Source organism: Triticum dicoccoides, chromosome 2B (genome assembly GCF_002162155.2).
Source record: "Triticum dicoccoides isolate Atlit2015 ecotype Zavitan chromosome 2B, WEW_v2.0, whole genome shotgun sequence".
Taxonomy (NCBI): domain Eukaryota; kingdom Viridiplantae; phylum Streptophyta; class Magnoliopsida; order Poales; family Poaceae; genus Triticum; species Triticum dicoccoides.
In genome coordinates this window covers 37,182,181-37,201,813 of record NC_041383.1, presented here as the reverse complement: position 1 = coordinate 37,201,813, position 19,633 = coordinate 37,182,181, and the positions used below count along the sequence as shown (strand labels likewise).

General features: G+C 44.9%; 3 protein-coding genes and 2 long non-coding RNA genes across 16 annotated transcripts; 2 read left to right on the top strand and 3 right to left on the bottom strand.

Annotated features, from left to right (window-relative positions):
• Positions 1 to 625: 625 nt before the first annotated feature.
• Positions 626 to 3,675, bottom strand: LOC119361983. 3 transcript variants are annotated; one of them, XM_037627158.1, is made up of 3 exons: positions 3,240 to 3,675; positions 2,065 to 2,102; positions 626 to 1,110 (listed from the first exon to the last, which is right to left on the bottom strand). In XM_037627158.1, exons 1-3 carry the CDS (start codon positions 3,383 to 3,385, stop codon positions 947 to 949), a joined length of 348 nt encoding a protein of 115 aa, XP_037483055.1. In that variant the 5' UTR covers positions 3,386 to 3,675; the 3' UTR covers positions 626 to 946. The 3 variants fall into 3 exon arrangements, 1 of the variants encoding a protein (XP_037483055.1); XR_005173060.1 differs by having other exon boundaries at positions 1,064 to 1,110; positions 1,242 to 2,102; XR_005173059.1 differs by lacking the exon at positions 3,240 to 3,675 and having other exon boundaries at positions 1,242 to 2,236.
• Positions 3,676 to 3,770: 95 nt separating this feature from the next.
• LOC119361981 lies at positions 3,771 to 6,733 on the bottom strand. 2 transcript variants are annotated; one of them, XM_037627157.1, is made up of 3 exons: positions 6,298 to 6,733; positions 5,123 to 5,160; positions 3,771 to 4,168 (listed from the first exon to the last, which is right to left on the bottom strand). In XM_037627157.1, the coding sequence occupies exons 1-3, from the start codon at positions 6,441 to 6,443 to the stop codon at positions 4,005 to 4,007; spliced, it is 348 nt and encodes a 115-aa protein (XP_037483054.1). In that variant the 5' UTR covers positions 6,444 to 6,733; the 3' UTR covers positions 3,771 to 4,004. The 2 variants fall into 2 exon arrangements, 1 of the variants encoding a protein (XP_037483054.1); XR_005173058.1 differs by lacking the exons at positions 5,123 to 5,160; positions 6,298 to 6,733 and adding an exon at positions 4,300 to 5,116.
• Positions 6,734 to 6,828: 95 nt separating this feature from the next.
• On the bottom strand, positions 6,829 to 10,676 carry LOC119361980. Of its 6 annotated transcripts, none has more exons than XR_005173055.1 (5): positions 10,231 to 10,676; positions 9,818 to 9,961; positions 9,356 to 9,484; positions 8,181 to 8,218; positions 6,829 to 7,226 (listed from the first exon to the last, which is right to left on the bottom strand). XR_005173055.1 is itself a non-coding variant. In XM_037627156.1 (3 exons), the coding sequence occupies exons 1-3, from the start codon at positions 9,499 to 9,501 to the stop codon at positions 7,063 to 7,065; spliced, it is 348 nt and encodes a 115-aa protein (XP_037483053.1). In that variant the 5' UTR covers positions 9,502 to 9,811; the 3' UTR covers positions 6,829 to 7,062. The 6 variants fall into 6 exon arrangements, 1 of the variants encoding a protein (XP_037483053.1); XR_005173054.1 differs by having other exon boundaries at positions 10,270 to 10,675; XR_005173053.1 differs by having other exon boundaries at positions 9,818 to 10,245.
• Positions 10,677 to 12,215: 1,539 nt separating this feature from the next.
• On the top strand, positions 12,216 to 13,594 carry LOC119361979. The gene is made up of 3 exons (XR_005173052.1): positions 12,216 to 12,972; positions 13,111 to 13,407; positions 13,518 to 13,594. It is a non-coding gene; the product is annotated as an uncharacterized LOC119361979 (long non-coding RNA).
• A 222-nt stretch (positions 13,595 to 13,816) lies between these two features.
• On the top strand, positions 13,817 to 17,321 carry LOC119361978. 4 transcript variants are annotated; one of them, XR_005173049.1, is made up of 6 exons: positions 13,820 to 13,932; positions 15,280 to 15,541; positions 15,730 to 15,866; positions 16,163 to 16,763; positions 16,940 to 17,193; positions 17,270 to 17,321. It is a non-coding gene; the product is annotated as an uncharacterized LOC119361978 (long non-coding RNA). The 4 variants fall into 4 exon arrangements; XR_005173051.1 differs by lacking the exon at positions 15,280 to 15,541 and having other exon boundaries at positions 13,817 to 13,932; XR_005173048.1 differs by lacking the exon at positions 13,820 to 13,932 and having other exon boundaries at positions 13,948 to 15,541.
• The last annotated feature ends 2,312 nt before the right edge of the window (positions 17,322 to 19,633 follow it).

Here is a 19,633-nt window from a genome sequence, read left to right as displayed (position 1 = left end):
ATATGATCAAGTGATTTCTTCTGCCGGATTTTCACACCGCCGAGAGGCCCACTGCGCGATCTGCTGTCACCCAACTAAGATACACACCAGGTGTTGAAGGTGATGTTCGTTCTAACCTTAGAATATCTTCATTTGTGTGTGAATAAATGTCACTGTACAAACATTGGTGCTGTAGGCATACCTGGTGACGTGATGACAGCAGATCAGACTCCATTTTGTAAAAAGAAAAGGTGTGCATAATGAAGCCTCTGGTAGCAGATTCTTTGCAATGTTTTGGGTTGCAATCGCCACTTGAATCCTTAAACTGCATCTTGGGTAACAGAGCATGCCAGGGTGAGCAACTAAGCGTCACAAATAAAGACGGGGAAGCCAGTAAAAGAGTAAATAAAACATTAGAAGAAATTATGCAAAATTTGAGATCACAATAACCATAGGAGCGTCGTTTCCATGTAAAGACCAAGTATTCTTTTTTCCTTTCTGTTCTGACACAAGTATAAGCCACGAGATGTATAAAAAAGAAAACATCCTGTTCTTTCTGAGCACCCCAAGCACAAAACTATGTGCCTCATCAGAAGAGCTGAAATTAATGAGAAAATATCTCGATTTTCTAAGCTAATCATCTCTACTACTATTAAACAATCAAACAAGAACTTTCTTACGTACACCCCGCAAAACGTACACAGACACATCACCACCACAGGATGAAGCCCACACGACCCAATCTAACAGCCATTATTAATTTATTCGAGATCTGGTGTGCGCTTAGCAGTTTACATGGACTGACCATACTCCACCAGATGAAAACATGAAACTCTCCATCCCACCTCCGCAGGCCCTCAAATCACGCTAATCTAACCATCTAATCAATTTGAATAAAAGGAAACTAAACCTAATCGTCTCCCTCGCCCCTCTCCCTGCCTTTCCTCGCCACCGCCCCAGACGAAGCTCAGCAGCCCCGTCGCCTCCCTGCACGGCGGCCTCGATCCCTGCATCGCATCATCGCCTCCCTAGACGGTTCCCTCACGGCCATGCACCGCGTTGACGCCTCCCTGCCGGCTCCCTTGCCACCCTGCACCGCACCCTCGAGTGGGTGGCCGCCCCTCCTTTCACCTACAATCAGATATTCACATATTTGTCAGGCTACAACAAGATTATTATGCATCAATTTGCCTGAGTTTTGAAGCAGCAGACAGCCCCATCAGATCAGCCAGGTATGATTTCCACGGCCAATGGAAACCCACCTGGTCGCCCAATCAGATCTGCCTGAGTTGCGGGCGCCCTGCGAGATGACGACAACTTTGTGTTGTTCCACGCTGACGACACGGTCGTATGGTGGACGTTCGAGTCCCCGACAGATACCTGGTCACCGGGAAGGACTTCATGCCTGCGGCGTAGCTCTTCTCCAGCGTTTCCGATACCAACAAGGCCGACGGGAAGTATCGGCTCGCCAACCAGCAACAGGACGGCAAAACCTGGTGGCACGAGGGCGAAACCTGTTCCCGCTGCTCCCGGAGCCGTTCAAGGGTGTTGAGCAGATCGGCGTCATCCGATATGGTCTCCAGGTTCAGTCCCAGCTTCGCTTTGCTGCCTTACTGCACAATTTCTCTCCTCTCTGTCGAGATTTACCATTCTTGTCTGCTATTCTACTGAATACTATTCTTGGATAAACACATTAATCAGTGTGGTTAGATGGAGTGACCGATTTCACAAAAAATTGTCATGTTCTGCTACTTGGGTTCACAGTCTACAGGTGTGCTGGCTCTAACAGAGTTTTCTCATGGTGTTTTGTTTTCTCATGGTGTTTTTGTACAGTCCAGAGGCCCAGAACCTAAGAGACTCTTCGGTTAACCCTACTATGAGGAGCGGTGATTGAACTGGGCACAAAACCTGAGGAAACAAATATTGTAGTATGTTCATGATTATATATGCATAATATCGTACTGGTGTTCCTGCCATTGAATATTTCTTGTGTACTATGTTTGAGAATTTGTTTCTATTAGCACCAAGGAAAAAAGCGGCACTATGGGTTACTACTTACATAATAGAGGGAAACGTGCAACCAACCTGTGAGGCCACTTAATGTGTCACAAAAGGAATCAAACCTGAAAAGCACAATGATGACAGAGAAGGAATCACCGGAAGCGCTAAAATACAATGAAAAAGACTAATGCGATAAGCAGTTTCACGGCTGGAAGCATATAATCTGAACTGTTTTTCAGCTCAAAACATTGGAAGCACCAAATCATTGTACTTCTTTTTCTCCTACAACCATCCTATTTATGGCTCATGACTAAATCTTTCAAGCACAACAACCATGATTGGGAACACTAAGATCCTGATTGTGACAGTTGCATATGGCATCCTCTCGGCGTAACGACTTCAGGACCATCAGCAATTCAGGTATCTGAACTGTTTTTCAGCTCAAAGCATTGAAAACACCAAATCATTGTACTTATTTTTCTCCTGCAACCATCCTGTTTATGGCTCAAGTAAATCTTTCATGTACAACAACCATGATTGGGAACACTAAGATCCTGATTGAGACAGTTGCATATGGCATCCTCTCAGCCTAACAAATTTGGAACTCCATTTGTGTGTAAAAAAATGTTACTGTACTGACATTGGTGGTACAGGCATAAATGCTGATGTGATGATGTCCGATCAGGCTCCATTTCATGATCCAAATTCCTTCAAATCAAACCGGACATTTTGTAACAAGAAAAATTTCAATAATTACGACTCAGCGTGACGACTTAGGGACCCAATTTGAGGACCTATTCAACATCACCAACTCAGGTAAGTAACTTAAATATATCACCAACTCGAGCCTATGTAAAGATTTTGTCACGCATGCCAAATGGCAGGTCCTAAAGAGTTGAAGAGACAAAGGGAAAGGGAGAGGTATGCACTAAACATGGCTCATAAGAAAGCTACATCTACTATTCTTAATGCAGAACACACCCCATCTAGGACACACGCGGCAATATCATTATCACCTGGTTTGTCCATTATATTTTGTTCTTTATATATGATTGAGCAATCAGAAGTATAATCAAATATATGATCAAGTGATTTCTTCTGCCGGGTTTTCACACCGCCGAGAGGCCCACTGCGCGATCCGCTGTCACCCAACTACGATACACCCCAGGTGTTGAAGGTGATGTTCGTTCTAACCTTAGAATATCTTCATTTGTGTGTGAATAAATGTCACTGTACAAACATTGCTGCTGTAGGCATACCTGGTGATGTGATGACAGCAGATCAGACTCCATTTTGTAAAAAGAAAAGGTGTGCATAATGAAGCCTCTGGTAGCAGATTCTTTGCAATGTTTTGGGTTGCAATCGCCACTTGAATCCTTAAACTGCATCTTGGGTAACAGAGCATGCCAGGGTGAGCAACTAAGCGTCACAAATAAAGACGGGGAAGCCAGTAAAAGAGTAAATAAAACATTAGAAGAAATTATGCAAAATTTGAGATCACAATAACCATAGGAGCGTCGTTTCCATGTAAAGACCAAGTATTCTTTTTTCCTTTCTGTTCTGACACAAGTATAAGCCACGAGATGTATAAAAAAGAAAACATCCTATTCTTTCTGAGCACCCCAAGCACAAAACTATGTGCCTCATCAGAAGAGCTGAAATTAATGAGAAAATATCTCGATTTTCTAAGCTAATCATCTCTACTACTATTAAACAATCAAACAAGAACTTTCTTACGTACACCCCGCAAAACGTACACAGACACATCACCACCATAGGATGAAGCCCACACGACCCAATCTAACAGCCATTATTAATTTATTCGAGATCTGGTGTGCGCTTAGCAGTTTACATGGACTGACCATACTCCACCAGATGAAAACATGAAACTCTCCATCCCACCTCCGCAGGCCCTCAAATCACGCTAATCTAACCATCTAATCAATTTGAATAAAAGGAAACTAAACCTAATCGTCTCCCTCGCCCCTCTCCCTGCCTTTCCTCGCCACCGCCCCAGACGAAGCTCAGCAGCCCCGTCGCCTCCCTGCACGGCGGCCTCGATCCCTGCATCGCATCGTCGCCTCCCTAGACGGTTCCCTCACGGCCATGCACCGCGTTGACGCCTCCCTGCCGGCTCCCTTGCCACCCTGCACCGCACCGTCGAGTGGGTGGCCGCCCCTCCTTTCACCTACAATCAGATATTCACATATTTGTCAGGCTACAACAAGATTATTATGCATCAATTTGCCTGAGTTTTGAAGCAGCAGACAGCCCCATCAGATCGGCCAGGTATGATTTCCACGGCCAATGGAAACCCACCTGGTCGCCCAATCAGATCTGCCTGAGATGCGGGCGCCCTGCGAGATGACGACAACTTTGTGTTGTTCCACGCTGACGACACGGTCGTATGGTGGACGTTCGAGTCCCCGACGGATACCTGGTCACCGGGAAGGACTTCATGCCTGCGGCGTAGCTCTTCTCTAGCGTTTCCGATACCAACAAGGCCGACGGGAAGTATCGGCTCGCCAACCAGCAACAGGACGGCAAAACCTGGTGGCACGAGGGCGAAACCTGTTCCCGCTGCTCCCGGAGCCGTTCAAGGGTGTTGAGCAGATCGGCGTCATCCGATATGGTCTCCAGGTTCAGTCCCAGCTTCGCTTTGCTGCCTTACTGCACAATTTCTCTCCTATCTGTCGAGATTTACCATTCTTGTCTGCTATTCTACTTAATACTATTCTTGGATAAACACATTAATCAGTGTGGTTAGATGGAGTGACCGATTTCACAAAAAATTGTCATGTTCTGCTACTTGGGTTCACAGTCTACAGGTGTGCTGGCTCTAACAGAGTTTTCTCATGGTGTTTTGTTTTCTCATGGTGTTTTTGTACAGTCCAGAGGCCCAGAACCTAAGAGACTCTTCGGTTAACCCTACTGTGAGGAGCGGTGATTGAACTGGGCACAGAACCTGAGGAAACAAATATTGTAGTATGTTCATGATTATATATGCATAATATCGTACTGGTGTTCCTGCCATTGAATATTTCTTGTGTACTATGTTTGAGAATTTGTTTCTATTAGCACCAAGGAAAAAAGCGGCACTATGGGTTACTACTTACATAATAGAGGGAAACATGCAACCAACCTGTGAGGCCACTTAATGTGTCACAAAAGGAATCAAACCTGAAAAGCACAATGATGACAGAGAAGGAATCACTAGAAGCGCTAAAATACAATGAAAAAGACTAATGCGATAAGCAGTTTCACGGCTGGAAGCATATAATCTGAATTGTTTTTCAGCTCAAAACATTGAAAGCACCAAATCATTGTACTTCTTTTTCTCCTACAACCATCCTATTTATGGCTCATGACTAAATCTTTCAAGCACAACAACCATGATTGGGAACACTAAGATCCTGATTGTGACAGTTGCATATGGCATCCTCTCGGCGTAACGACTTCAGGACCATCAGCAATTCAGGTATCTGAACTGTTTTTCAGCTCAAAGCATTGAAAACACCAAATCATTGTACTTATTTTTCTCCTGCAACCATCCTGTTTATGGCTCAAGTAAATCTTTCATGTACAACAACCATGATTGGGAACACTAAGATCCTGATTGAGACAGTTGCATATGGCATCCTCTCAGCCTAACAAATTTGGAACTCCATTTGTGTGTAAAAAAATGTTACTGTACTGACATTGGTGGTACAGGCATAAATGCTGATGTGATGATGTCCGATCAGGCTCCATTTCATGATCCAAATTCCTTCAAATCAAACCGGACATTTTGTAACAAGGAAAATTTCAATAATTACGACTCAGCGTGATGACTTAGGGACCCAATTTGAGGACCTATTCAACATCACCAACTCAGGTAAGTAACTTAAATATATCACCAACTCGAGCCTATGTAAAGATTTTGTTACGCAGGCCAAATGGCAGGTCCTAAAGAGTTGAAGAGACAAAGGGAAAGGGAGAGGTATGCACTAAACATGGCTCATAAGAAAGCTACATCTACTATTCTTAATGCAGAACACACCCCATCTAGGACACACGCGGCAATATCATTATCACCTGGTTTGTCCATTATATTTTGTTCTTTATATATGATTGAGCAATCAGAAGTATAATCAAATATATGATCAAGTGATTTCTTCTGCCGGATTTTCACACCGCCGAGAGGCCCACTGCGCGATCTGCTGTCACCCAACTACGATACACACCAGGTGTTGAAGGTGATGTTCGTTCTAACCTTAGAATATCTTCATTTGTGTGTGAATAAATGTCACTGTACAAACATTGGTGCTGTAGGCATACCTGGTGATGTGATGATAGCAGATCAGACTCCATTTTGTAAAAAGAAAAGGTGTGCATAATGAAGCCTCTGGTAGCAGATTCTTTGCAATGTTTTGGGTTGCAATCGCCACTTGAATCCTTAAACTGCATCTTGGGTAACAGAGCATGCCAGGGTGAGCAACTAAGCGTCACAAATAAAGACGGGGAAGCCAGTAAAAGAGTAAATAAAACATTAGAAGAAATTATGCAAAATTTGAGATCACAATAACCATAGGAGCGTCGTTTCCATGTAAAGACCAAGTATTCTTTTTTCCTTTCTGTTCTGACACAAGTATAAGCCACGAGATGTATAAAAAAGAAAACATCCTATTCTTTCTGAGCACCCCAAGCACAAAACTATGTGCCTCATCAGAAGAGCTGAAATTAATGAGAAAATATCTCGATTTTCTAAGCTAATCATCTCTACTACTATTAAACAATCAAACAAGAACTTTCTTACGTACACCCCGCAAAACGTACACAGACACATCACCACCATAGGATGAAGCCCACACGACCCAATCTAACAGCCATTATTAATTTATTCGAGATCTGGTGTGCGCTTAGCAGTTTACATGGACTGACCATACTCCACCAGATGAAAACATGAAACTCTCCATCCCACCTCCGCAGGCCCTCAAATCACGCTAATCTAACCATCTAATCAATTTGAATAAAAGGAAACTAAACCTAATCGTCTCCCTCGCCCCTCTCCCTGCCTTTCCTCGCCACCGCCCCAGACGAAGCTCAGCAGCCCCGTCGCCTCCCTGCACGGCGGCCTCGATCCCTGCATCGCATCGTCGCCTCCCTAGACGGTTCCCTCACGGCCATGCACCGCGTTGACGCCTCCCTGCCGGCTCCCTTGCCACCCTGCACCGCACCGTCGAGTGGGTGGCCGCCCCTCCTTTCACCTACAATCAGATATTCACATATTTGTCAGGCTACAACAAGATTATTATGCATCAATTTGCCTGAGTTTTGAAGCAGCAGACAGCCCCATCAGATCGGCCAGGTATGATTTCCACGGCCAATGGAAACCCACCTGGTCGCCCAATCAGATCTGCCTGAGTTGCGGGCGCCCTGCGAGATGACGACAACTTTGTGTTGTTCCACGCTGACGACACGGTCGTATGGTGGACGTTCGAGTCCCCGACGGATACCTGGTCACCGGGAAGGACTTCATGCCTGCGGCGTAGCTCTTCTCCAGCGTTTTCGATACCAACAAGGCCGACGGGAAGTATCGGCTCGCCAACCAGCAATAGGACGGCAAAACCTGGTGGCACGAGGGCGAAACCTGTTCCCGCTGCTCCCGGAGCCGTTCAAGGGTGTTGAGCAGATCGGCGTCATCCGATATGGTCTCCAGGTTCAGTCCCAGCTTCGCTTTGCTGCCTTACTGCATAATTTCTCTCCTATCTGTCGAGATTTACCATTCTTGTCTGCTATTCTACTGAATACTATTCTTGGATAAACACATTAATCAGTGTGGTTAGATGGAGTGACCGATTTCACAAAAAATTGTCATGTTCTGCTACTTGGGTTCACAGTCTACAGGTGTGCTGGCTCTAACAGAGTTTTCTCATGGTGTTTTGTTTTCTCATGGTGTTTTTGTACAGTCCAGAGGCCCAGAACCTAAGAGACTCTTCGGTTAACCCTACTGTGAGGAGCGGTGATTGAACTGGGCACAGAACCTGAGGAAACAAATATTGTAGTATGTTCATGATTATATATGCATAATATCGTACTAGTGTTCCTGCCATTGAATATTTCTTGTGTACTATGTTTGAGAATTTGTTTCTATTAGCACCAAGGAAAAAAGCGGCACTATGGGTTACTACTTACATAATAGAGGGAAACATGCAACCAACCTGTGAGGCCACTTAATGTGTCACAAAAGGAATCAAACCTGAAAAGCACAATGATGACAGAGAAGGAATCACCGGAAGCGCTAAAATACAATGAAAAAGACTAATGCGATAAGCAGTTTCACGGCTGGAAGCATATAATCTGAATTGTTTTTCAGCTCAAAACATTGAAAGCACCAAATCATTGTACTTCTTTTTCTCCTACAACCATCCTATTTATGGCTCATGACTAAATCTTTCAAGCACAACAACCATGATTGGGAACACTAAGATCCTGATTGTGACAGTTGCATATGGCATCCTCTCGGCGTAACGACTTCAGGACCATCAGCAATTCAGGTATCTGAACTGTTTTTCAGCTCAAAGCATTGAAAACACCAAATCATTGTACTTATTTTTCTCCTGCAACCATCCTATTTATGGCTCAAGTAAATCTTTCATGTACAACAACCATGATTGGGAACACTAAGATCCTGATTGAGACAGTTGCATATGGCATCCTCTCAGCCTAACAAATTTGGAACTCCATTTGTGTGTAAAAAAATGTTACTGTACTGACATTGGTGGTACAGGCATAAATGCTGATGTGATGATGTCCGATCAGGCTCCATTTCATGATCCAAATTCCTTCAAATCAAACCGGACATTTTGTAACAAGGAAAATTTCAATAATTACGACTCAGCGTGATGACTTAGGGACCCAATTTGAGGACCTATTCAACATCACCAACTCAGGTAAGTAACTTAAATATATCACCAACTCGAGCCTATGTAAAGATTTTGTCACGCAGGCCAAATGGCAGGTCCTAAAGAGTTGAAGAGACAAAGGGAAAGGGAGAGGTATGCACTAAACATGGCTCATAAGAAAGCTACATCTACTATTCTTAATGCAGAACACACCCCATCTAGGACACACGCGGCAATATCATTATCACCTGGTTTGTCCATTATATTTTGTTCTTTATATATGATTGAGCAATCAGAAGTATAATCAAATATATGATCAAGTGATTTCTTCTGCCGGATTTTCACACCGCCGAGAGGCCCACTGCGCGATCTGCTGTCACCCAACTACGATACACACCAGGTGTTGAAGGTGATGTTCGTTCTAACCTTAGAATATCTTCATTTGTGTGTGAATAAATGTCACTGTACAAACATTGGTGCTGTAGGCATACCTGGTGATGTGATGACAGCAGATCAGACTCCATTTTGTAAAAAGAAAAGGTGTGCATAATGAAGCCTCTGGTAGCAGATTCTTTGCAATGTTTTGGGTTGCAATCGCCACTTGAATCCTTAAACTGCATCTTGGGTAACAGAGCATGCCAGGGTGAGCAACTAAGCGTCACAAATAAAGACGGGGAAGCCAGTAAAAGAGTAAATAAAACATTAGAAGAAATTATGCAAAATTTGAGATCACAATAACCATAGGAGCGTCGTTTCCATGTAAAGACCAAGTATTCTTTTTTCCTTTCTGTTCTGACACAAGTATAAGCCACGAGATGTATAAAAAAGAAAACATCCTATTCTTTCTGAGCACCCCAAGCACAAAACTATGTGCCTCATCAGAAGAGCTGAAATTAATGAGAAAATATCTCGATTTTCTAAGCTAATCATCTCATGAGAGTTGAGGTATTTACCAAAAATCTTCATGGTACAACCGTACAGCTTGATCTCCAAAAGTTCAAAGCATGGTTGACGACGCCGGTATTTTTGGTTGATGAGTACTATTATTAGCCCCTGCATTCCTCAAGCTTCTGTTGCAGCCTCACGTTGTGCTTTAACTACAGAGTAGTGGCAAGATATGTTAAAACACAACAAATGATAGGTACACACTTAAAATAAATTAAAGTGTGCATTCCTGATGTGCGTTACCAAAAACCTAAATGGTAAAAACTCTCAAAATATCAACCAGATCCTGAATCTCACAATTTAGTAAAATAAGACTAGAATTTCATTTCCACTTCAATTGACAAATGATAGGTACACAAAAACTATGAGTACTGATTAAGAAGCTGACATCCAATTACGACTACCTGAGTCCGTCAAGTACCTGGAGCAGCCGAGCAGTAGGTGAGCTGCGAGCACCTACCTGGAGCGAGTGTGGGAGCCAAGCACGGGGGGCAACGATGACGGCGGGCACGTAGACGCACTGGATCTCGGTCCGCTATGATATGCCCGCTCCCGCATCGTGTCCAGCATGCCCCTCTAGCTCCCGTCTAGATCTGCGCTGGGACATGGGGATGGCAGCGGCAGAGTTTATCTTGGTAAGACCGGCGGGGTTGCCGGCGAGGCGAGGCCGTCGTGCGGCGAGGAGGCGGCGGGGCGAGGCAGAGGGGTGGAGGAGGAGGCGCTGGGCGACATCGTGGCAACAGGGAGGAGGCGTCGTGCGACGGCGCGGCATGCGGAGGAGAGCAGGCAGCGGGGAGAACAGGCGGAGGCCACCATGGAATGGGGAGTGGTGGGGAGAGAGTGAAGGGATAAGCATCTGCATGTCTCTTCTTTTTCTTTCTTTTTTCTTTTTTGATCTAAACTTTTTTGGTCAAGTACTAATAAGCATAGGTGTTCCTCTAAGAAAATATAGACGTTGTCCAAGTCAGTTTTTCTTAGACGACAAGTCATTTTCTTTATCAATAGCCCTTTTGGTCATTTGCTTTATATTAGCATCGGATGTTGTCTAAAAATATATTGGGTGTGTCCGATTTGACTGTGTGGGTGCTATGTTTTTATATGTCACAAGGATTTAGAAAAATGTCCAATCATAATCATTTTGATAGCTATTGAGATCTTTATTGATATTTGTTATTGAACATATTAAAAAGTTGTAATCATGCAGGTCATCTTGTGGTCTCTAGATGTTAAATTTCATGGAGTACTTAATGAGAGATATTGTTTCCGACAATCCGGAACAGGTATATTTTGCTTCATATTATGATACTTATTATTTTGTGGTGTGTCAGTATTTCAAAAAAGTCTTATCACTACTTGACTTTATATTCACATGACACGTTTTAGAAAAAAATAGTCGTCATTTTACTTAACTTGGAATTCAATGATGATGATATAAGAAATCAAGACTTGAAAACTTGGAATGTTCTTGGACTATGTCTGTTGTTCGTCTTGGATTAAGATTAAGACTTAAAATGTTTTAATTATAGATATGATACGTGTGTTGCACGTGCACACTTACTATGTATCAAAAGATTGATGTGGTTACATAAAGTCATGGTAGCACAAGTTGTATCTATAGATTGTGATACATGGTGATGCATCTTTGTGAGATTAATTGTGTGCCCCATTTATTAATGCTTCTACGGTTTCTGATTTAGTGGTTTACAGTGAAGGTGCATAGCATCGATATGATTAGACTTAAGATATAAGGAGAAATAATGGTTGAATACGAATGTTAAATACATGGTTTGTCGTTTCCTTCAAGGACAGAGCTATGATAATAAATGAAATATGCTCAAAGTCTAACTTACTTTCACATTTTGTTGTATATGGATCCAGAGTTGATGACCAAGATGTTGTCTATGTGTGTTACTTAAGTGTCAATCTCTAGGACAAAATTGACTAACATACTATTGTATGTAACTTGTTCTTGTTTAGTCCATTTCAAAACTATATCTGCAAAAGCATAATTTCATACAAATTAAGATTTGAAATAATTGTTTCCTAACTAGGATAACTAAACAAATTTATTTCTATGATTATACGTGCGTTGCACGTGCACGCTTACTAGTAGTCTACAAAATGAAAAACATAAGTACTAGTACATGTTTATTATGGAATTTCATTGGGCTCCACCGCTCAAGGGGTTCGTTGTAGGCATGTATCACCAAAGACGGACAGGAAGGGTTGTGTTGTTGTCGGCAGTCAATTGAGAAATTGTTCTTCTTGTTTTCCTCATATTGGGAACAGACAGTTTTAATATATATATAGGCCTGGACTATTTTGTTACCCGTAATAGAATAATATTCTGTTAACCCTTCCCTATAAGGGCGCCACGCTATAGAAACTCCCCCGGTCACCCCGAACCTAACCCACCTCCTTCCGCCGGAGGCAGCCGTCGTGGGCGAGCGAGCAACGGCGGCAGCCGGAGCGAGGGAGCCCGCGGCGCCGTGACTAGCTGCCGACGGATCCACCTCCACCATCTCCTTCCTCGCTGCTTTCACGCCCCTGCCTCCCTGCTTTCACGCGCCGTCGACTCCGCCACCTGCTTCTACCCACCGTCGGCGCCGCCCTCTGCTTCCACCACGCCACCGGCCTGCCTCCCCGCTGCTCCCACCGGAGCGCCGCCCCCCTGCTTCCACCGCGCCGCCCGCCCACCTCCCCGCTGCTTCCACCGTGCCACTTGCTCGCCTCCCCGCTGCTCCCATCGGAGCGCCGCCCCCTGCTTCCACCGCGCCACCGGCCAATCTCCCATCGCCGCGGAAATCTCCCCACAACAGCCTTCGTGGCCACACCCATCACCATCATCGGTGACCCGCCCCACCGCCGCCTCGGCCACCTACCCTCAACTGCGTCGCAACCCTGGCCTCATATCACCTAATCCCACGACAAAAGGCTAGGATACCGCCGCTGCTGCCCGTGCGTCTCCGGCCACATCTCGACGCCATCCCGATGCGCTGCCACCCTCCACCGACCCATCTCCCCCTTCCCCCCACCGGCCATGGCCTCTCTCTCTTTCTCTGGGCATGAGCTTTGACCAGTGCACACAATGTGCTCGTCCAAATGCATCAGCGCCTGAAGTGCTAGTCCTGTGTTCTTCTCGTGGAGCTTCTCGAATATAGATGTATATTTGAGACTAACACCGATGGAATGAAATACAAAAGAGTTCAATTGTTCTAATTCGTGTAGTTCCCATTAGAAAATTTTGATAGTTCAGGTTGCTAATTCTTACTGTGTATAGTTTATTTTTGTTTTTTTGCAGCAGTTATGTCAATATTCGACAAGAAAAAATATCAAGGTTTGCTCCGATCTTCGCAAAACAGTTCAACCACTAAGCACACACAACAAGGACACCATCACTTTGTTTGCACATTCCCTTCTGAAGTTCTGATGCATGCTCAGTACATCAATTGATGCTGCTCAGTTCAAATTCTTATCTCACTGCTGCTCTGCGGGACTCTGTATTTTGTTTTCTGTATTGCTATGTTGTCAGTCCAATGTTTGGAGAAAAAGATGGAGTTCTGGGTGCGCGGATGTTGCGGTGTGTGGCTAGTCAGAGGTTTACTCTAGCACCAATACTCTTTCACAAAGAAAAAAATTCTCTTATCACTGATAGAATTATGTGCATGTTGATGCTCACGACAAACCATGAATGGTTGGCTTTTGCAGGGTGCAGTACCTGACCACCCGCTACCCTGCTCGTCGCCCCTTCTCCTACCTGTAGCTCTTCCACTTGCATTCATGTGAGCTTTGCTGATGAAACTTGAATTTTTGAACTGTTCGCGTAGACTTGGTAGTGGGTATTGTCAGTTCAATTCTCCCCTACATGACAAAAGTACAATGATAGAAAAAAATCAGTTAAAAAAATACGCTGGAGGTTGTCAGAATGACAGAAAATGTCAGTTCAAATTTTCTGCACCATCAGTTTTATTCCTTAATGTTGTAGTCACTTGTTTTCTTGATGCCATCAAGTGTTCGCTTAAAATACTTCAGTTCAACAAAAAGCTCCAGAAAAGTTCGGAGTAAAAAGCTCCATGGTGTTTCTTCGGCTGCAGCATACACATGCATCCCTACAAAAAAAATGGTGAGCATCCCCCCATGTTGCATGATGTTGCCGCAGGCTCTGCATTTTTCTTCTTGGATCTAAGCTATTGTTGCTAATGCGTTTGGATTTGGACAAAAGTAACTTCCCCTGTTCCATAGAAGATTGAGTGAATTTTTTAAATATCTTTTAGAAAATAAGTGTACACAAAGTAGCTCTCTCTCTTTCTATTACTCTGTCTCATGTGATATTACTACTCCTAGTATGTGAAATTTCCTGCCATATTGACAAAATGAGTGAAATCTTATGGTGTTCTCTATGAAATGGAGATACCTAGTCTAACAAGAGTTCAAGTATAGAAAATGTGACAGTGGCAATTTTCAAAACCTTTAACTATTGAAGTACATAAGAAACACAAAGTCCATTCTACAAAAACAACAGCAGACGTGATGTTCAATTTTGCTAAATTATGCAAGTGGTAATTCATATGGGTTTCCTTTGTGGTGAAGATTTCATCAGTACTGATAGCTTAACTTATTATGTTAATTCTAGTGCGGCACTAGCGAAGGTAGAAATGTACTGAATGTTCACACCTTTAATCTTTTCATTTTGTGAACACGCATCAGTTCAGTATGAAAAAGGAACATAATAAGTTAACTTTGCAAGTGAATCAGTTCACCTTGAATAAAATACAGAAGTGCACCATCAAGTTTTCCATCAGTTCGCTTATAAAAAAAATAGAAAGTTGGTTGTGTAAAGAAAATCGGAGAACTGATGCGTGTGTAAGTTGGTTGTGTAAAAAAATATATCGGTTGAGCAGATGTTCACTCGTGCAAAAAAAGTGGAAGTTCATGTTTGGAAAATTTGAATGTTCAAAGACATAAACCTCATATGTTCAGGACTGAGTTTCAATTTTTTTTCTAGAAGCTCATATATGAAATCTGAGAAAATTTGGAGATGAACAATAAATAAGTATAAATAAAAGAAAAGAAAAAATTGTAAAACAGTATGACAAAGTTCACTACGTATTCCACCATCAGTACATAATGAAATATCACATGTGTGCGTTGACATGCATATTTGGGGATGGCTAGTATACATAATGAAGTATTCCACCATCATACTTTTTGGGCATCATTCGATCTGGATTCTGGACCATATTTGCTGCAGGTTGAAACCAGTGAAAATGACTGATGAATATCGACTTGATTGAAAATGTAGTCGATTCTTTAGACCCTTCTAGTCCTACATATAGAAGTTGTGCCTGATAGCCATACACGAATTTTCTCTCTGTTGTGCTTCAGTTAGAAGATCTCTGATGTTATTTGCTTCAAAGTTTGTCAGCTGTTTCAGCTTTTGTTTTAACCTTATTGGTTGTAAACTCTGTAGATTTTTTTGCTTAAAGATTGTCGGCATTATACTTGTACTGGGGCTGGAGGTCAAGTATTAATTCCAGGCAAGTTAAAAATATAAACCATAGCAAGTTCTTTGTTCATTTAGCAAAATAGGTCAACGATGTCAATTCCCTATTTGTACCAGGGAAGCTGTCTGTGTGCGCGGTGCCACTGTATTTTGACGAGTGACTCCGTCGTTGGGTAACCAGTCACAACCGTGTGTTATTGGCTTCTTGCTAGTGCGCATACACGCATGGGTAAATATACTAGCTGATCCTTTGGCTGGAGAGTACTACTTGCTTGTGGCATTGGTAGCTTGCTAATTAAACTTTGTTGGAAGTAGTTGTACGGCCCGTCGCTCAAAAACCCGCGTGTAGTCCCAGTGGGCACCCTTTGCTGCTAGTATTGTTTTCTTCACTGTGTGGCTCATAATTTGTCACTGCAGTTTGTATATGGGATCCTCAACCAGGACTGCAAGCAGAGCAGTAGAGCGACATCCTCGCCGTGTGCCAACACGGCTTGTGCCACTGGTGCTAGTGTGGATGAGTAACAAGTTCGAATACCAGTCCACACCAAGTTCAGGTATGTTGCGAGTGCACCAATGAGTCCACAGAAGTACATGTATTGATGCCCCCGGAGTCCATGTATTGTTACAAAAAATAGTTTAGTTTTTGTTATAGAATAGTTTACTACAAGTTCAATTGTCATAAAAATTGCTTGCACCTGTTTCGTTCTTGCATGTATGTATAAGTTCAATGTTTTGAGATGGCTCTGTTTAGATTACTTCCAACTCTGAAGCTTTACATGCGTATTTGGGTATGGGATTTTTAGGCACTAGTTTGGAGCTGTATCTAACCCATACCAAAATGTTTCAGCAGTTCAACAGGGGCGCAGGGTTCAGTTCAACAACGACGAGCCAAGCAGCCGGCCTTCACATCAGGAACTGGTGCAGTTCGATCTTGTGCGAATTGGAAATTTCCTAATGCTGAGTGTGTCAGTACAACCATACGCTACAAGGCACACGCACATCAACTTCACGTGTTAGTCAACAGTATTGTGCATTTGCTTGGCAGCTTTGCACTGTAGTTACATATGACTTGCTAAATAAAAAATGTTATTCACCTTTCTGTGTTTTGTTTAATAATTCGCATGCTTTCTTTTGTGAGGGCTACAAATCATAGTGCTTAAAATACTGATATGTGCTTAAAAAGTTACATGAGAAAGTACCCCTATTCCATTACTTTGAGAAGTACAGGTACACATTTCTAAATAGTACAGTGCATGACCGGTGCTCGCCCTGCATAAATGGAGCCTTCAGCTCACCATGCTACCTCCCGCCGGTGGGGCTCCGTCGCTGCATCGCCCCCCGCCATTCACTGCCACCAACCGAGGCCGTTCAACAAGACAGCGCCAAGCCGTTCGATGCCGCAGCTCAAGAGGCTGCATCCTTTCCCTCCCTCCACTGCGCTGAACCTAAAGGTATTGTTCAGCTTTAATTTTGTTCTTAGCTTCATGGGACAGAGCTTTTTCCCAACAGTTGTATGAACTTGTGCATGGCCATGGAAGTAGAAGAAAGCAAACATCAGTCCAGCTGGTAGACGTGGAAGTGATTTTTGAATCTAAATCTGTAACCTATATAATTTATGTTTGTTCAGACTTCTTGTTTCTCTAAAGCTGCCAAATCCCGGTGCACCTGGTAGTCCAAACTTACACCAGATGGCCGGTGACCAACTTCCCTGCCTCTACAAGCTCCTCGAGGATGACTTGGTGGTAGCTGGGATCCCCTAAAGCGGCCAAATCCCGGTGCACCCAGCCGCCACTCGTGATCCCCTCTCCTTCAGCTCCACTTCGTGGCACTGTCAGTCCACATGAGTAGGGGCAGGTGCCCATCAACAAAAAGGAACAAACGGTATATGCTTGGAAACTTAAAATTCTGTACACATTTGGGAAACAGATGTTATAGCTTCTTTCAAAGTTCAAAACAGATGGTACAGGAAGTGATGAGGACATGGCTACCACAGTTACACCCATATCCCCTACTGTTTTACCTCTTGGAACAGTTGCTAGAGCTCAAATACGCCAATTAAATTATCAGGTACTTTCGTTTCTTGGTAATGTTTTTAATGTTCATGAGAATATGATGCTGCCTAACTTAGATACATTTGTGTTGCTTGCAATTGAAGGGCCTAGCACGGACAAGAAGGTTGAACATTGGAGCATGGTCAAGCACGGAGATGAAGGTGCGTGCGAAGAGAACAAGTACGGAGATTCAAGTGGAGATTTCTGGACTTTGAAGCCACCATGATGACATACAAGATGGTGGACGAAATATACAAGATGGCCTTGATGGGGTCATGTACCTAAGGTAGGGCCACAGACCTGATCTAAGTATCCTGCCCAAGGACACCCTTAGAAGAGGTCACCTTCCAGTCGACCAACGAGAGACACACTCGACTGCCTTGAAGGACTCGACCACGAATACTCACTCGACCACCAGAAGGTCAAGAGGCACTCTGCACTGCAACGGCCTGTAATTAAGTAGACTTTATGATAGTAAAGACACTTTATGTGGGGCGTTACCAGTAACGCCCCGGACTTAACTCACCTTAAACCCTCTCCTACGTGGGCTGGCGGGGGTCCTGGCGCACTCTATATAAGCCACCCCCCTCCACAGGTAGAGGGGTTCGGCACCCTGTAACTCATATACATATAATCCATTCGACCGCCTCCGGGCTCCGAGACGTAGGGCTTTTACTTCCTCCGAGAAGGGCCTGAACTCGTACATCTCTTGTGTTTACAACCTCTCCATAGCTAGGACCTTGCCTCTCTATACCTACCCCCACTCTACTGTCAGGCTTAGAACCACGACAGTTGGCGCCCACCGTGGGGCAGGTGTTTTAGCAATTTTGTGGAGAAGTTGCGATTCTTCCGAGTACTTTCATCATGGTGGCTGCTGGAGTTTTGGTCGAGGGTCGAGAGATCCGTCTCGGCGCTCTCATCTTCATCGCCGACGACTCCGCCTGGCTCCAGGAGGCTCCACTCGACGTTGATGCGCTCCCCGTCCGCGGTGCGACGCATTTTCGCGCATGTGTCCGCGGCGTTCTGCTGCGGCAACCGTCGACCCCGTATCGGTCGACATCCCCATCGACCACCTTCTCGGTCTCCCGCCAGCGCAAGCGCTCGGGCCGGTCGAGGATTCAGCGGTGGGTGAGGCACGCGGTGGCTCGCTAGATGGCCACCACCCAAGTTGCAACAATCGAGCCCGACGAATCTCTCTACGGCCTGTTCGATCTGTCGACTGGCTCCGTAGAGACCGCATCCGAGTGCGATAGCAGTGATCCAGCGGCGGAAATCCTGATGGTCGACGGGCCCCGCAGTCCCCCTGGCTTCGCCCGTGATGGTGGAGCAGGCGACGGAGGCGACCCCGCACGAGACCACGAAGAGTATCAGCCCGAGCCACTCGACTCTCTGCAAAGAGAAGAACTTCGCCGCAGGAACGTGGATGTCCTGCGTACTCCCATCGCAGGAGAAACCCCCGAGGCTCGCGCCTTGGAGGAGGCACGTTTGGCCAATTTGGCCGAACGCACTCGACTGGAGAATCTTCAGCGAGCACTCGACGAGCGCGCGCGGCAACGAATTCCCGACACCAATCGACGTCAACTCTTCCCGCCGACTCAGGTATATCGAATCCCAATCCAGAATTTAGCAGCTGCGACCCGTATAGCAGAGTCCATCCAACCCTCTCAGTCGGAAGCTGGCAGAGGCTTGATGCAGATCAGGGATCTGCTCCGGGCAGCAGGAGATCAGAATTCGGCCGTGTCGCAGTCGCGCAACAGAATTCATAGTTGATCTGTCGCTGCGAATACGGTTCAGTCGGCTCACAGTCCCAGATCGCCTCCGCGGCGTGAAGGGCGCGAGAATCGGCGAGACCAATATGGTGACCGACTCGACCGAGATGATAGGCGTCGAGTGCCCAATTCCCCTCCGAGGGGTGGGTCTTACGCTCCTCGGCAGCAAGATGACAGGCGTCAGTTCAGTACGGGGCGAAGAGTTCCAGTCGACCCCAGAGAACCAGGCTTCGACGCGCGATCCATTATCGTGCAAGGTTTGGTCGACCGGAACAGAGCCCATCGAGGCGGACTCGACAGAGATGCGCCCACAAGCAGTCGAGTGCATGTTTCTGGTCCTGAATGTTTCAGCAGAGCTATCAGAGCCGCAGTTATCCCTCCCAATTTCAGGTTGGCAACAGGAGTCAGCAAGTTCACTGGTGAGTCTAAGCCTGAAACTTGGCTTGAGGACTACCGAGTGGCAGTTCAGATTGGTGGTGGGAACGACGAGGTGGCCATGAA

What these genes read in the sequence shown, in the direction of transcription:
- LOC119361981 (XM_037627157.1), bottom strand. Translation starts at nt 6,443, where the DNA reads ATGCTCTGTTACCCAAGATGCAGTTTAAGGATTCAAGTGGCGATTGCA. An exon ending in TGCTATCATCACATCACCAG is followed by an intron (nt 5,161 to 6,297) that starts GTATGCCTACAG and finishes TGTGCTTTTCAG; the next exon opens with GTTTGATTCCTTTTGTGACA. An exon ending in CACATTAAGTGGCCTCACAG is followed by an intron (nt 4,169 to 5,122) that starts GTTGGTTGCATG and finishes ATCTGATTGTAG; the next exon opens with GTGAAAGGAGGGGCGGCCAC.
- LOC119361980 (XM_037627156.1), bottom strand. Translation starts at nt 9,501, where the DNA reads ATGCTCTGTTACCCAAGATGCAGTTTAAGGATTCAAGTGGCGATTGCA. An exon ending in TGCTGTCATCACATCACCAG is followed by an intron (nt 8,219 to 9,355) that starts GTATGCCTACAG and finishes TGTGCTTTTCAG; the next exon opens with GTTTGATTCCTTTTGTGACA. An exon ending in CACATTAAGTGGCCTCACAG is followed by an intron (nt 7,227 to 8,180) that starts GTTGGTTGCATG and finishes ATCTGATTGTAG; the next exon opens with GTGAAAGGAGGGGCGGCCAC.
- LOC119361983 (XM_037627158.1), bottom strand. Translation starts at nt 3,385, where the DNA reads ATGCTCTGTTACCCAAGATGCAGTTTAAGGATTCAAGTGGCGATTGCA. An exon ending in TGCTGTCATCACATCACCAG is followed by an intron (nt 2,103 to 3,239) that starts GTATGCCTACAG and finishes TGTGCTTTTCAG; the next exon opens with GTTTGATTCCTTTTGTGACA. An exon ending in CACATTAAGTGGCCTCACAG is followed by an intron (nt 1,111 to 2,064) that starts GTTGGTTGCACG and finishes ATCTGATTGTAG; the next exon opens with GTGAAAGGAGGGGCGGCCAC.